Below are 14,919 nucleotides of genomic sequence, written 5' to 3'. Positions count from 1 at the left end.
AATTGGAATTCAACCGGAAAAGTGTGACGTAATGTACTTGGGGAGGGCTAACAAGGCAAGGGATTACACTATGAATGGTAGGACCCTGTAAAGTACTGAAGATCAGAGGGACCTTGGTGTGCAAATCCACAGATCTCTGAAGGTACCAGGGCAGGTAGATAAGGTGGTTAAGAAGGCACAAGGGATACTTGCCTTTATCAGCTGAGGCAAAGAATACAAGAGCAGGGAGGTTATGCTGGAACTATATAAAACGCTATTTAGGCCACCACTGGAGTAATGCGTGCAGTTCTGGTCACCACATTATAGGAAGGATGTGATTGCACTGGAGAGGGTTCAGAGGAGATTACCAGAATGCTGCCTGGCCTGGAGGGTCTGAGCTATGAGGAAAGATTGGATAGGCTGGGGTTGTGTTCTTTGGAGCAGTAAAGGTTGAGGAGGGACCTGATAGAGGTGTATAAGATTATGAGGGACATAGATAGGGTGGATAGGAAGGCACTTTTTCCATTAGTTGAGGGGTCAATAACCAGGGGGCATAGATTTAAGGTAAGAGGGGACTTGAGGAGAATTTTTTTTCACCCAGAGGGTGGTGGGAGTCTGGAACTCACTGCCTGAAAGGGTGGTTAAGTCAGAAACTCTCGTAACATTTAAGAAGTATTTAGATATTCACTTGCATTGCCATAGCCTCCAGGGCTATGGGCCAAGCGCTGGAAAATGGGATTAATGTAGTCAGATCTTCCATGGACACAATTGGCCAAATGGGCTCCTTCTGTGCAATAAACATCTAAAAGCCACAGATGCCAGTCTTCAGTCAATTTGATTCACTCCTCATGATATCAAGAAACGGCTGAAGGCACTGGGTACTGCAAAGACTACAGGCCCTGACAACATTCTGGCAATAGTACTGAAGATTTGCGCTCCAGAACTTGCCATGCCCCTAGCTAAGCAGTTCCAATACAGCTACAACATTGGCATCTACCCACCAATGTGGAAAATTGCCCATGTATGTCCTGTACACAAAAAGCAGGACAAATCCAACCTGGCCAGTTACTGCCCCATCAGTCTACTCTCAATCATTAGTAAAGTGATGGAAGGGGTTATCAACAGTGCTATCAAGCAGCACTTGTTTAACAATACCCACTCACTGACACTCAGTTTGGGTTCTGCCAGGGCAACTCAGCTCCTTATCTCATTACAGCCTTAGTTCTAACATGAACAGAAGAACTGAACTCCAGAGGTGAGGGAGAGTGACTGCCCTTGACACCAAGGTAGCTTTTGACCGAGTGTGGCATCAAGGAGCCCTAGCAAAACTGGAGTCAATGGGAATCAAGGGGAAAATTCTCCCCTGGTTGGAGTCATACCTAGCACAAAGGACGATGGTTGTGGCTGTTGGAGATCAATCATCTCAGTCCCAGGATATCAGTGCAGGAATCCCTCAGTGTAGTGTGCTGGGCCCAACTATCTTCAACTGCCTCATCAATGACCTCCTTTCCATCATAAGGTCAGAAGTGGGGATGTTTGCTGATGATTGCACAATGTTCAGCACCATTCACAACTCCTCAGATACTGAAGCAATCCATGTCAGCTCAAGCCTGGATATTATCCAGGTCTTGCTGCATTTGGACAAGTAGCAAGTAACATTCGCACCACACAAGTGCCAGGCAATTACCATCTCCAAGAAGAGAGAATCTAACCATCGCCCCTTGACATTCAATGGCATTACCATCACTGAATCCCCCACTTTCAACATCCTGGAATTACCATTGACCATAAACTGAACTGGACTAGCCATATAAATACTGTGGCTGCAAGAGCAGGTCAAAGGCTTGGAATCCTGCAGCAAGTAATTCACCTCCTGACTCCCCAAAGCCTGTCCACCATCTACAGGGCTCAAGTCAGGAGTGATGGAATACTTGTCATCCACTTGTCTGGATGAGTGCAGCTCCAACAACACTCAAGAAGCTTGACACCATCCAGGACAAAGCAGCTTGCTTGATTGGCACCCCTTCCACAAACATTCACTCCCTCAATCACTGATGCACAGTGGCAGCCATGTGTACCATCTACAAGGTGCACTGCAGAAACTCACCAAAGTTCATTAGGCAAGGCCTTCCAAACCCACGACCGCTATCATCTAGAAGGACAAGGGCAGCAGATAAATGGGAACACCCCCACCTGGAAATTCCCCTCAAAACCACTCACCACCCTGACTTGGAAATATATTGCCGTTCCTTCACTTGCGCTGGGTCAAAATCCTGGAACTCCCTCCCTAACAACACTGTGGGTGTACCTACACCACATGGACTGCAGCGGTTCAAGAAGGCAGCTCACCACCACCTTCTCAAGGGCAATTAGGGATGGGCAATAAATGCTAGCCTAGCCAGCGAAGCCCATATCCCGTAAAAATGAATTTTAAAAGATCTTTCAACCCATAGTGTTTCAATAATAATCATTGATTTGAAATAAAAAATGATTGTTATGTGCAAACTGTGCAGAATAGATCATGCAAACGGCAAATAGATAAAGAACCAGTTAATTTGTTGGTAGATTGAGTACATTGGATAGAACATGAGGAAACCACCCTGCTTTTCAAATAATCCCATGGAATCCTTAACATCCACCTGATAGAAAGACAGACAATTCCTCGGTTTAATGCGATCAAGCTAATAAACACTGCAGCATAAAATCCCAAAAATCTAAAGTTATTTGACTTTGAAATTAAGGGAAAAACTTAGTAGTACTGCACATTTCTCATTTTACTTAACGATTACTGAGCTTTAATGTAGAAAAATGTATTTTTATAGTTTATATATAGAAAAATATCAGGTTTCTAAGGCTAAGGTGGTTCAATATCGAAAGGATTCGAAATAAATGAATAGAGAATCATAACCACTGTACAATGTAACTGTTTCCAGGAGAGATTTTATGTTATGTATAATTTAGAAAAGCCTTCTATCTAATTTTATGAGCTAACCTCCAGCCAATGAAGAATCCATTGGTGCTTTGGGAGTGGAGTACAGTACATGAATCTTAATTCCCAGGAGCAGCTTACTCTACCATTAAGAGTGTGAGATCTGATCCAAGCAGATGGTGAAATTAGTTTTTAAACTTCTGTATTTATGGGTTTTATTCTTACTATACCACCCTATTTTTAAATTTTATTTTCTGTAATTATTTTCTCGTAAGATCTAATTTTGTAAAGTTCCATTCCCAACATGGAAACTCATTAGATAGCTGCATAGATCCCAAGTAGACTTCTTAACACTAAAGAGCCTATTTTGCATCTCTTCAGGATGTTCCTAGCACCTCACAGTCAATTCATTATTTTGAAGTGTAATCACTGTGATACAGACAAACATGACAGCCCATTTGTTTGCAACAAAATCCTAGAAACAGCAACGAGAGAAATTATTGTTTGCAGTATCAGGCGAGGAATACTTAAAGCTCTCATACGTCTACAAAGCAGTAGGTACTAATACAATTAATCATTTTAAATAGGAAATCAATAGATTTTTACTAGCCAAAAATATGGAATACAGAACAAAGGCGAGTGGCTGGAATTAGGGTACAGAGCAACAATTATACAACTGAATGGTGGAACAGGCTGGACAGGCTGAATGGTCTACTCCTTTTTCTATGTTGATGTTACAACAACTCTTAGTTCTAGGTTTTGGTATTTTAACATTAGCTGCACCACATGTGTAGGCCTCACTGAGTGGAGTTTACATTCTACAAAGAGCACATATGGAAACCAGTGAGTTGGAGCACTTAACACACCTCCCAGCACTATTGGCAAAGCCTTCCAAGCAGTTTCCTGTTCACTTTCTCAGCTAAGGAATGATGCTTAGCACTGGCGGGAGGGGGTGGTCAAATAGCCCAGAATGAAAAAACAGTAAAAACTGGGAAATAAGAATACTGGTCTGAATTGGTCTTGTATACCTTAAACTGGAACACCAGTAAAAATTGGGAAATAAGAGTACTGGTCGGAACTGTTCTTTCCTTCTGGGAAAGGAGAGAAAAATATACACAATCAACAACTTTCATGTGCTAGCATAGAAAACTGCTGCAGCTGGACATTCATGGAACTGACAAATGGAATTCTTAATTGACCTTTCACAAGGTGATGAAGGGAACATCCTTATCACAACCTATCATTGTATTGAATCACCACATGGACAGTATTTTGTATTGGTTGAGCTTACATCCTTAATAATAGAGCCTGAAATAGTGTGTGGAACTCATATTCTAACATAAATGATAGGATCAATTGCAAAACACAATGCAGTCAAAGCAGAGTATTAAAGGCCAATGTGATTTTATCTTCAAACAGCTTGTAGGATAAGGTACCCAGTAGGCTGCCCACCCTTAGGCCTATTGAGGCCCTTAACAGCCCATTTAAGTGGCAGTTAAGGGCCTCAGTCTGCCTCCACTGCCATAAAATGCAGGCAGACGAGCTAGAGTGCAAAAATAAAAACAAAAAGCTAAAAGCTACTGCGGATGCTGGAAATCCAAAACAAAAACAGAATTACCTGTTCTGCCGAAGGGTCGTGAAGGCTCGAAACGTTAACTGATTTCTTCTCCACCGATGCTGCCAGACCTGCTGAGTTTTTCCAGGTAATTCTGTTTTTGAGCTAGAGTGCAAACTGGGTTTTTGAAAAGGTGGGAAGGAAGGGTGAGGCACATTTATCGGGGTGGTGCCCTGTGCACTTCAGGGGCACCCCACTTTGTTCCTCTCTGTCTAGCCTCCACAACCTCCCTCCCTAGGGTGCCTGATCCCTTCTCACCTTAAAACCCCAGGACTTACCTCACTATGGTGGCATCACTCTTCATGGCGATGCTTGCAATCCCAGCAGTGCCCACTATTGAGCTCTAGCATTGCTGGGACTGCTAGAGCTCCCAATCACATTGGCCAATAGCTCCTGAGGGCAGGACTTCCTGTCCACTGATGGGTGGTAGTCCAATCTTCAGCCTGTTTATGCTGCCTCAGCATGCTATTGCTGCGGGGGGGCGGGTGGGGGTGGGGTAGGCTTTTTAAAAGTCAGTCGTTTTTGACCAACTTTTCTTCTGGTGGTGGGGGTGGGTGGCAAGCAGTACATCCCTTCCCCCCGCTGTAAAATCAGGTCTGTATGTCCAGAGAAGATACAAAGACTCTGTGATCGCTGACAACATTTTCAACTAGTGGGCAGTCACACAAACTGCAGTTACAATGTGCTTATTAAATAGAAAATTATGTGTGCTGATTTGAAGGAAATATGAAGAAATAAACACTTTTAAAGCTGCATGTTACCGGCAGACTAGAAACGCAGAATAATTTTTTTAAGCCTACATGTGACCCATTAATTTTGTTCTGCTGTTCCTTTGCTGTAGGATGAACCTATTGCACTAGATAAACACACTCAACAAGCCAGGGAGACGGCTCAGCTCGCTCACACCACTTACTCACTGCCAGCTGCTTCCTACTCACAAGATCAGATGTATATCAACGGAGGACTGAACTACAGTTACCGTGGTTACGGAGGGATAGGAGGTGGACTGCAGACTTCTTTGCAGACTGGCACCCTCAGCAATGGTATGAAAATTATAACAGACGGGTGTCATTGACTGGTTTTAGTTATCTTTTGTAGCTCTTAAAATTACTCTATCTTGTGTAAAGCAAAGGTTCTTTCATGTGTTATATTTTGAATTATTTTTAAGTAGAAATAAAACTGGATATTTTAAGTTGGAATAATTTTAGATTTCCTTAATTAGCAGACTGTTGATGAACCATTTTAAATGTACGTATTTGCCATTCATTTTGAGATTTAATTGGTTTGTGATAAGATGGAAATATTCTCAATTATCACACATTTTAGGGGAAAGTACTTAAAACAAAGGTCAGTACGCTTCTCCCCACTCATTTTCCTTAACATGAAAATAAGCTTTCTTTTCAGTGGGTTTTCTGTGCTTCCTCTGATTTAGAGCACTGAAGATTGTCACAGTGTTTGACTGTCAGTCCTGGTTGGCATCAGCCCACCTAATCCATCACTTTGACACACTGTTGTCTGGAGAATAATACAGACCATTAATGGAGACAGTAAAGAGCCAGGATCCCAACAGTGATCCCGGTGGGACATCACTGGGAACTGGCCTCCAAGCAGATCCATTGACAGCAACTTTCTGCCTCTGCACATTCAACCAATTCTTAATCCACTACAACAGATTACCACTAATTCCACAAGATTCTTATCTTGTAGAGTGGCCTCCTGCGAAGTGTCTTGTTAAAAGATTTTTGAATGTCCAGACAATGTCCACTTTGTTGCTCTCATCCACTAATTTAATAATTTCTTCAAAAGGTTTAATCAAGTTAGTAAGACGCTTCTTTTCAGAAGCCATCCATTTGATGTGATTTTATTTCCTGAAGAGGTTGGATAGGCCAAATTTCAAAGGATCATTGCATCATGAAAACTTCAGGTATATATGGTATTGAGATGTAGAATCCTCTTCATTTTGTCTCATATGATCTGTGCACTGAGGGAGTAGAAATCCTTTCTGTTGAGGTTATTCTATGGGAGCTTGTAAAATCTAGGATGAGATCAGTTGCATCCTGGATCTTGGGGAAAAAACAGCAATCCTGTTAAAAAAAAACATAGTACCATGTCGCTGCTGCCTTGCTATGAAACTAAATGTGTTGAATTCCCCAGCTGTTCTGTAAATTGTATCAGTCACTTAATAAATGCATGTCATATTGTTACCTGACTGATATTGCAGAGATCACCAATGGATGCCTGAAATGAGTTAGAGTCGTAGAGTTATACAGCACAGAAACAGGCCCTTTGGCCCATTGCCTCTGTGTCAGCCATCAAGCACCTATTCTAATCCCATTTTCCAGCTCTTAGCCCTTGCCTTAACTGTGGCATAATGGTCACCTTCATAGCCACAGAGTAGTGAGGTGGATAAGCTTGTCTGAAGGTGCTCATGTCTTATGTAATAGAGTTCCTTTATTGCCTCACTGGTGGTGTATTTTCCTTGTATTCATGTCCACAGCATGATCCTCCTGTCATCTGTACTGCTTGTGTATACTGTTCAGGGGTAATATTAAGTTTGGTGTATACTCCTTAAATGCTGTCTTTGATTCATTACATGCTGCTCAACCTCCTCCTCCAAGCTACTACCTTACGATGTATGCTTGTAGATTGTGTCGTACCTGTTATTGGCCAGTTTTGATTGTGGGCAGAGCCTGGGGCAAACTGAGAATCTCTCAGTAGTCTGATGGAAACAACATTTTCCCAATTTTACTACAACAGTGATTGATTAACCCGCAGTAATGTATCAGAAATACACCAGAAATGGCAAGGAAATTCACCCTCATTATATTTGACTTTATTTTACTTAACATTAACATCTACTATCCTAAACCTAATTATTTAATTTCACAAGACAAGCTGAAGATATGGTTTCACGCCCCAGATTTCTCATTAGGTGTTCTTGCTCTAAGTCGGCCATTCGGAGAGGGGCTGAGGGGAGTGGAGATGCATTTCCTTTAGAGAGAGAGAAAAATCATAAGGCCTGTCAATTCAGACTGATAGGTTAGAAAGAAAGTTGATCAGTTACAGACATAAAGTAGTAGAAAGAAAAATAACACCAAAAATGGTGAGGGAAAACTAAGATAACCAAGCTGTAAAATTAACAGTGGAGCTATAAAATATTTCAGATTTCTGAGAAAATGCACACTTAAATTTCAATTCAAACTGCCACCTGAGGTGTAATTTCAGTACCCAGAAACTGGCAGTACAGCTGCCATTTCATTTATTTAAATATATTGTTCTTTACAACAGCCTTGGGTAAGAAAGCGCCATTATGTAGATTTGATTTTTAGAAGATTTTTTAAGAACAAAGCTGAACAAAGATTTACATTAAGTGGCACTATGATGCTGATGCTTAATGTACTTTTATTAGATTCTTTTTCAAGGTCTACTTTAAAGGGATAAGGCTCTTTAAAATGGCAGAGAGAAATTTGATATGAGTGTATTTACTGCACTGATGGTAACATTGATCATGGAAATCTCCAGGCTTATAGGTTTCCCCATTTGAAATTGCTCAATATGGAGAAAACAGAACAGTTGGAGGCTGAATCAGCCCTCATGCTCCCATATGCTTATATGGAAAAAAATTAACTTCCTGGAATTCTAATAAGATTAGATGCTTCTTGCACCATCACCTGCCTATCAGTAAAATGTAATTATTTGAGATGGGGTCAGAGGCGTATAGCATTTTGGGTTTTTTGAAAGCAATGCATCTCAGGGATTAGCTGTTCTTATGCTACCTTAATCCTGTTCAGCGAGGCCTTGGCTGACGTGTGAAATGAGGGTGGCCTTACTCAGGTGACTACTAATCCTACTTCTTTTAATGTGAGTGGATTCATTGTCAGGAGCAGATGCATCATTCATGTGGGCCTGCACATCAGATGCTAATGGAATTAACATTTGCTCTTTGTGCCTCACGTTTTCATTAGAAACAGCTAAAAAATTACCATTAGTGATGTGCAATCAGTTGAAACATTACAGTGTAATCTGAGGTCAATGAGTTTGGATGGTAACTAATAAATTAAACTAAATATGCAACCCATGCTTAACTACTTAACACAGAATTTATCTTTCATGCAATTTCCAATCCATAATTTTGAAACACATTGTTATTGGAGAAATAGGATAAAGAGGTTATACAAGCTAGTATTAATTATATTCATGTGATAACTAGTGCATCTTATCATGTGCACAGCTAGTAAATATGAATTTGTTTGAAGTTTAAAAAAGACTGATCAGCAAGAAGAGTGTAGGATAAAACATTTGTATTGGTTTAAAGAAAGCTTTCATTGGACAACCCAATTATTTACACAGAGCACAACCGACTCCTTTACAATCCAGGGGTTACAGGTTCACATCACAGCCTGCTTGTTATGGCACCTGCCTTTAATGAGTTTGGTCAGATTGTAGTTGGGCCGTGAAGTTGAATACTTGACAACAGTACAAGAGGGAACAACTGATTCTCTGTCCACAGTACCATGACTCTCCTGCTATTGCAACACAGGAATATGATCTGCAATTAAGCTGTTCTGAAGAATTTGGAGATGAAAATTTCACGCCTTTAACTACATGATACTTTAAAATTTAAACCAGTTTTGTAATCGAGCAATTGGGCTCGGTGGACTGAATGAGAAAACGGTGCTGCATCAAGATTCCCTAATATAAATCTACATGTATATATTCAGTTTGCTTTTCTTGGAATACTGGCAAAGGGTTATGGGAGATGTTTGTGAGGGCCAGTACCCATTTCCCTGTCAAGCCCCACAGCCATGTCAAGAGGGGTCTGAGTAGTGAGAAACCAGTGTCCCACAACTCTCCACGTCTCACTTATGACTTCACGTAGCTGGTTGTGCACACCTGTGGCCATACCCTGTGGTCATGACTCAGCAGTTGTGCAAAATTAAGTGAGGGACCCATCAGCATTGGCTGGGGTGGTTTGGAAAGTCACCCCTTCTAATGTGCACGAAGACTGGGATCAGTGGGGAGGCAGAAGAGTCCTACAAGTTAGTGGAACGATGGCTCAAAAGGCAGAGACCAGCAAGGTGTGTGACACACCCAAGGGCACAGTCATGATGCTTATTAAGGCAATGTGCCAGTCACCTGTGAAAAGTCTGGGACCTCACACAGTATAAGTCTCATAGCTAGCCATGAAAAGTCATAGTCAAAGAATAGGAGATACAGAAGAGGTTCGGACCCCTGTAGCCGATTCTGACAGAGAAGGAGAAGCCCTTGCCCAATGAAGTAACCAACAAATTTGAGGAATTTGACTTAAACTCACAAGAGAGGTCAGCTTCTGAGCCCATTACACTTAATGGAAGAGGTAGCTTCTTGAGGATAGGAACATGGAATATAAGGACTTTATATCAGGCAGGAAAGCTTGATAATTACATACAGGTAATTGATAGACACCAACTTACTAGAACTTACAGAAATAAGATGGTTAGAAACTAGTCAGGTGTAAAAGAAGAATCATGTGCTTTACTTCTCAGGAGGTGAGAAGCATAAGAATGGAGTAGGAATCCTAATAAACAAAAGATACAAGAGATCAGTTCAAGGTTACTGGCCAATCTCAGAAACAGTGATCATGATTAACATTAAAGGAAAGCCTTTTTATCTGCTCATCATACAAGTTTATGCCCTGACCCAAGATCACAATGAGCAGGAAATAGAAGGATTTTATGGTGACATTGTGTTATGGTACAATTACATCAGTTGGCAACTTAAAACGCTGAAGTCAGTGAAGGTACATCAGGAATGCATGTCAGTCAATATGCCTTGGATCGAGAAATGAAAGAGGAGAGAGACTGATACAGTTTCATCAAGAAAATGACCTGATGGTGGCAAACGCCCTTTTTAAGCAAGGAAAAAGACTGTACACTTGGAGAAGTCCAGGCGACATGTATAGAAATCAAAATGTGATAGTGAAGCAAAATTTTAGAAATGATACAAAGAATATTCATACGCATCCCGGCAGAGGAATTCAGATCATAATCTCCTTGTGGCAAAAATTAAGATGAAACTAAAAATGTCAAAAAGAAAAAGATGTGCGACCATTTAGACCTTGAAACATGTTGGAATATGAGTACATCAGAGGGGCATTCACTCTTAAAGTAAAAAACAAGAATGAATGTCTCAGGACTGAGCAGAGGTGTCAGAATCAGAAATAGAAAGCAAATGGAAAGTGACTATACAACTTGCTGCAAAAAAAATTACCAAAACGGAAAAGAAAAAGAGGCAAGGTGTGGATGACAGGTGAGATAGTAGCATTGACAGAAAGAGGAAAGCAAAGAAACACAACTGGTTATGATGAAATTGATAAGAAAATAAAGAATGCATGTAGGCGCGCTGAAGAGAAATAGCATGAGATATGTGATGAAGTACTGGAGCTGGAAAAAAAAAATCACAACATGAGAATTATGTGCCGTAAGGTGAAATGTTTGACAGAAGGAAAGGAATAACAACAGATAGTGGGTGCATAAAAGACAAAGCTAGTAAAATATTGATTAAAAGGGATGCAGTAGCAAAAGATGGACAGAATACATAAGTGAATAGTATGACGATCCAAATAGAGAGACTCCTCAAGATATAGTGGAAAATGAAGGTACAAACATTATATCATCAGAGATAAAGAATGCTTAGAAATCGATGGTTACAGGAAAAGCTCCAGGCAAAGATGAGGTAACAACAGAACATCTAAAAACCCTTGGAGAAACAGAATTAGAAGGATAACAGAAATTAGTGATCAAATTTATTTCAAAGGATACATTCCAAGGGAGTTGAGACATTCATTATTTAAGTTACCTAATAAACCTAAATCAATGAAGTGCAATCAATTTAGAACCAGAGGCTTAACGAGTCATCTCATTAAACTGATCTTGAAAATCATAATAGAAAGAAATAATAACATATTTGAAGCAGAAGTTGGTGAAACGCAGTGTGGATTTGGACCTGGAGTAGGAACAAGAGAAGGAATATTTACCTAAGAACAATCTTCGATAAATGTCCAGGAAGTAAACAAGAATATATATATGCTTCACAGACTGAAAAAGCATTTGTTCGTGTTTATCACCAAAAGCCAGTAGACGTGTTGCTGAAATGTGACGTTGACAGTAAAGGTGTGAGATTTATCCAGAGCCTACTTACGACCAAATAGTGAGCATCTGGCTAGAAGATGGACAAGCAGATATGTTTTAAGTGAAGAGAGGAGTACGACAAGGCTGTGTACTGTTGCCAAAATTATTCAATCTGTACATAGAATAAATATTCAAAGGGTTATATGTACTTCCAGGGGTAAAAATTGGAGGCAAGAGAATAACAAACTTGGTGTACACTGACAACACAGCACTACTTGCAAAATGTGAAGAGGCCCTACAAAATATTATAGATCACATAATCTAGAATCTTAGAATATGGATTGAGTATGAAAACTAAAAAGACAAAACAATGGTAGTTAGAAGGAAGACATTAGAAGAAACTAAAGTGGAGTTGGAAGTGGATGGTGTCACACTGGAACAAGTAAATAAGTTTGTCAATTTGGGAAAAGTGACAACAGAAGATGGTAGATGTGGTGCCAAAATTAGAAGGATAGAGACGGCCAAAAGTAATTTTTTTGCAGATGAAGTATGTGTTAGTATCAAGAAAACGCAAGCTTAACAAGGAAAGACCAAAGAAGAATTGCTTGAAATTGCGAGAACAAAAAGAAATCTAAAAAGTGACAACTAGAAAAGGTCAATATTCCGGTCATTGGAAGAGAGTTGAATAGTTACAGAGATGTCTTCTAGAGAGCAAAGTGGGAGGGCAGCAGGAAGAGGGGTTGTCCTAGGCGAATTTTGATGATGGATGTCACACAGTGGTTCCAGACGAGCTACAATGGATGTGTGCATGGCAAATGAGCGTGACATACCATGACAGCAGATCTCCTGGTAGGAGTACAGCAGCAGCAAAACTTCAGTTTCTAATTGGTTTTATTGATGCGCTTGTGTGTCACAAATTGCTTGTATTTGTTGCCCTACCCATAAGTTTACTGGGAATTTTCATCGGTCCTAATTAGATCAGAACCCATGCAGTCAAGACTCAGTCTAGAGACTTGAAGCTTTATGCAAATGAGCAGTTTTCACACATAAGTAAGTTCAGCTTAGTCAGGAATGTTAAATAGACATATGGGAGAACTATTCAAACTTAGATTCATGCAATTAAAGTTATTTAATTATTGCCCAATTAGTGGGAAGAGCTGTACAGCGTTACAGCATGAGTTTGAAGGTTTTCATGCTACAATTTGTAATTGAATACAGAAATGATCCTTTACTTCTACAGTATTACATTTTAGGTTGCCAAAAGCTGGTATCTCCCATTTGTCTATTCCTGACTAAACTGAATTTATGTTGGAAACCGCTTATTTGCATGAAATTTCAAGTCTGTAGACGGAGTCTTATCTGCTTGGGTTCTGACCTAATTAGGACAGATGAAAATCCCCACTGATAGGCCTGTGGGTGTAACTGAGTACTGTACACACATTAATGAGTCAAGTCCAAACAATTCATACACGTATGCAATAATGTCCTAATGAATAGGCATAGGTGTATCCTGCAGACTACATCAGATTAGCACACTGAGGAGTGAATCAGCAGAGACTTCACTTCAGCATAAATAATGAGAGGTGAGTCAATGAGTATATGACAGTATCCAAGTATCAAAGGGTTTACAAATTGACTCTTCGGCTACAGGAGGGGCTGAATGCTCAACTTGATTGTTATTCACAATATCTTCAATGTTCTTTGAATAGTAACTTTCCAGAAAAAGAGATCTGTTTTAATCACAAATCTTATGTCTAAAATGATGTACAGTTCAACTTTTTTTCCCTGATGATTGCGGTTGACACATAGATAAAACTGACTAATTCTGTTTAAAAATGGTAACTTAAAGACAAGAAGTTTTAATGAACATAGTTACAAGATTAGACCATTCAGCAACCTCCAGACTTTGTTCCTTGATACCCTTATCCAACAAAACTGTATCAAGATAAAGGCAAAATATTGCGGATGCTGGAAATCTGAAACAAAAACAGAAAATGCTGGAAAAACTCAGCAGATCTGACAGCATCTGTAGAGAGAAAGACAGAGTTAACATTTCGAGTCCGTATGACTCTTCTTGTCTGTATCAAGTCCAGCCTTGAAAATTTCAATTGACTCAGCATTCACAGCCTTTTGGGGGAAGAGAATTCCAGATTTCCGCTCCACTTTGTGTAAAAAAGTGCTTCCTGATTTCAATCCTAAATGGCCTAACTAATTTCAAGATTATACTCCCTTGTTCTTGAATCCACACCAGAGGAAATAGTTTCTCTGTATGCACCAGATTGAATCATTTCATTATTTTAAGCATCTTGATTACATTTGCCCTTAACCTTCTAAACCCAAGGAAATATAATAAGCCACATTTATGCAACCTGGCCTTATAACTTAACCAATCCCAGGCAACAATCAGGTCAATTTGCACTGCAACTCCTCCAAATATGCTTGCCAACCCTCCAGGATTGACCTGGAATCTCCAAGAATTGAAGATCAATCTCCAGAACACAGCTCTGTGCAATCCGGGAGAAAAATCATAGGGACATTAGAATTTTTTCCCATTTCCTTTGAACATTTCTTTTTACCAGATATAAAAATATTGAAAATGGGGGGAAAAGGCTGTTTGGCTAACAGTCAAGCATCATCCAATTGGCATAGGAAGGCAATGTATCACAAGGATGGATGCATTGACTGACTAATGGCAAGAGCGTGGGGGGAAAACCACGTGATGAAACCTTCAGGAATACACTTAATCGCAGTTGGCAACCCTATTTGCAAGGCCAGTGTATAATTCCTGAGGTTTGATAAAATCAGAAAATCATAGGGACCCAAAACGGAATGCATTGCTCCAGATGGGATCTGACCAAAGCTCTGTACAAGTGAAGCATCAGTTCCTCACTTTTGAATTCCAACTCCATTAAGATAAAGGCCAACATTTCATTAGCCTTCTTGATTAATTTTTGTACTTGGGCTTTTAAATTCATTTGCTGCTCTACAATTCATAATCTCCTACCATTAAGAAAACATTCCAATTTGTCTTTCTCAGAGTGGATAACCTCCTACTTCCCCAAGCTGAAATCCGTTTGCTATATTTTTGGCCAGTCACTTGACATGTCTGTGCCCTTGTTTCATGGTCCCATCTATACAACATATTATCATTCTTAACTTAGTGTCATGTACAAGTTTGGATATGCAACTCTCCTTCACCCAAGCTATTAATAATAATGGTGAAAAGTCAGCAGCCCAGTACAAATCCCTGGGACTGCTTGTCACATTCTGCTAATTGGATGAAGTTC

General features: G+C 40.1%; 1 protein-coding gene across 1 annotated transcript in view; it reads left to right on the top strand.

The window, feature by feature from the left end:
* The window catches only part of LOC144674562 (nucleolar protein 4-like), a 116,552-nt gene that overhangs the window by 91,093 nt on the left and 10,540 nt on the right, over nucleotides 1-14,919 (top strand). The window contains exon 7 of the mRNA XM_078535851.1: nucleotides 5,365-5,566. Coding sequence (XP_078391977.1) covers nucleotides 5,365-5,566 — 202 coding nt within the window. The remainder of the gene's footprint in view (nucleotides 1-5,364; nucleotides 5,567-14,919) is intronic.

Source organism: Cetorhinus maximus, unplaced genomic scaffold, assembly GCF_964194155.1.
Source record: "Cetorhinus maximus unplaced genomic scaffold, sCetMax3.hap1.1 HAP1_SCAFFOLD_699, whole genome shotgun sequence".
Lineage (NCBI taxonomy): Eukaryota > Metazoa > Chordata > Chondrichthyes > Lamniformes > Cetorhinidae > Cetorhinus > Cetorhinus maximus.
This window is presented reverse-complemented; position numbering and strand designations above follow the sequence as displayed.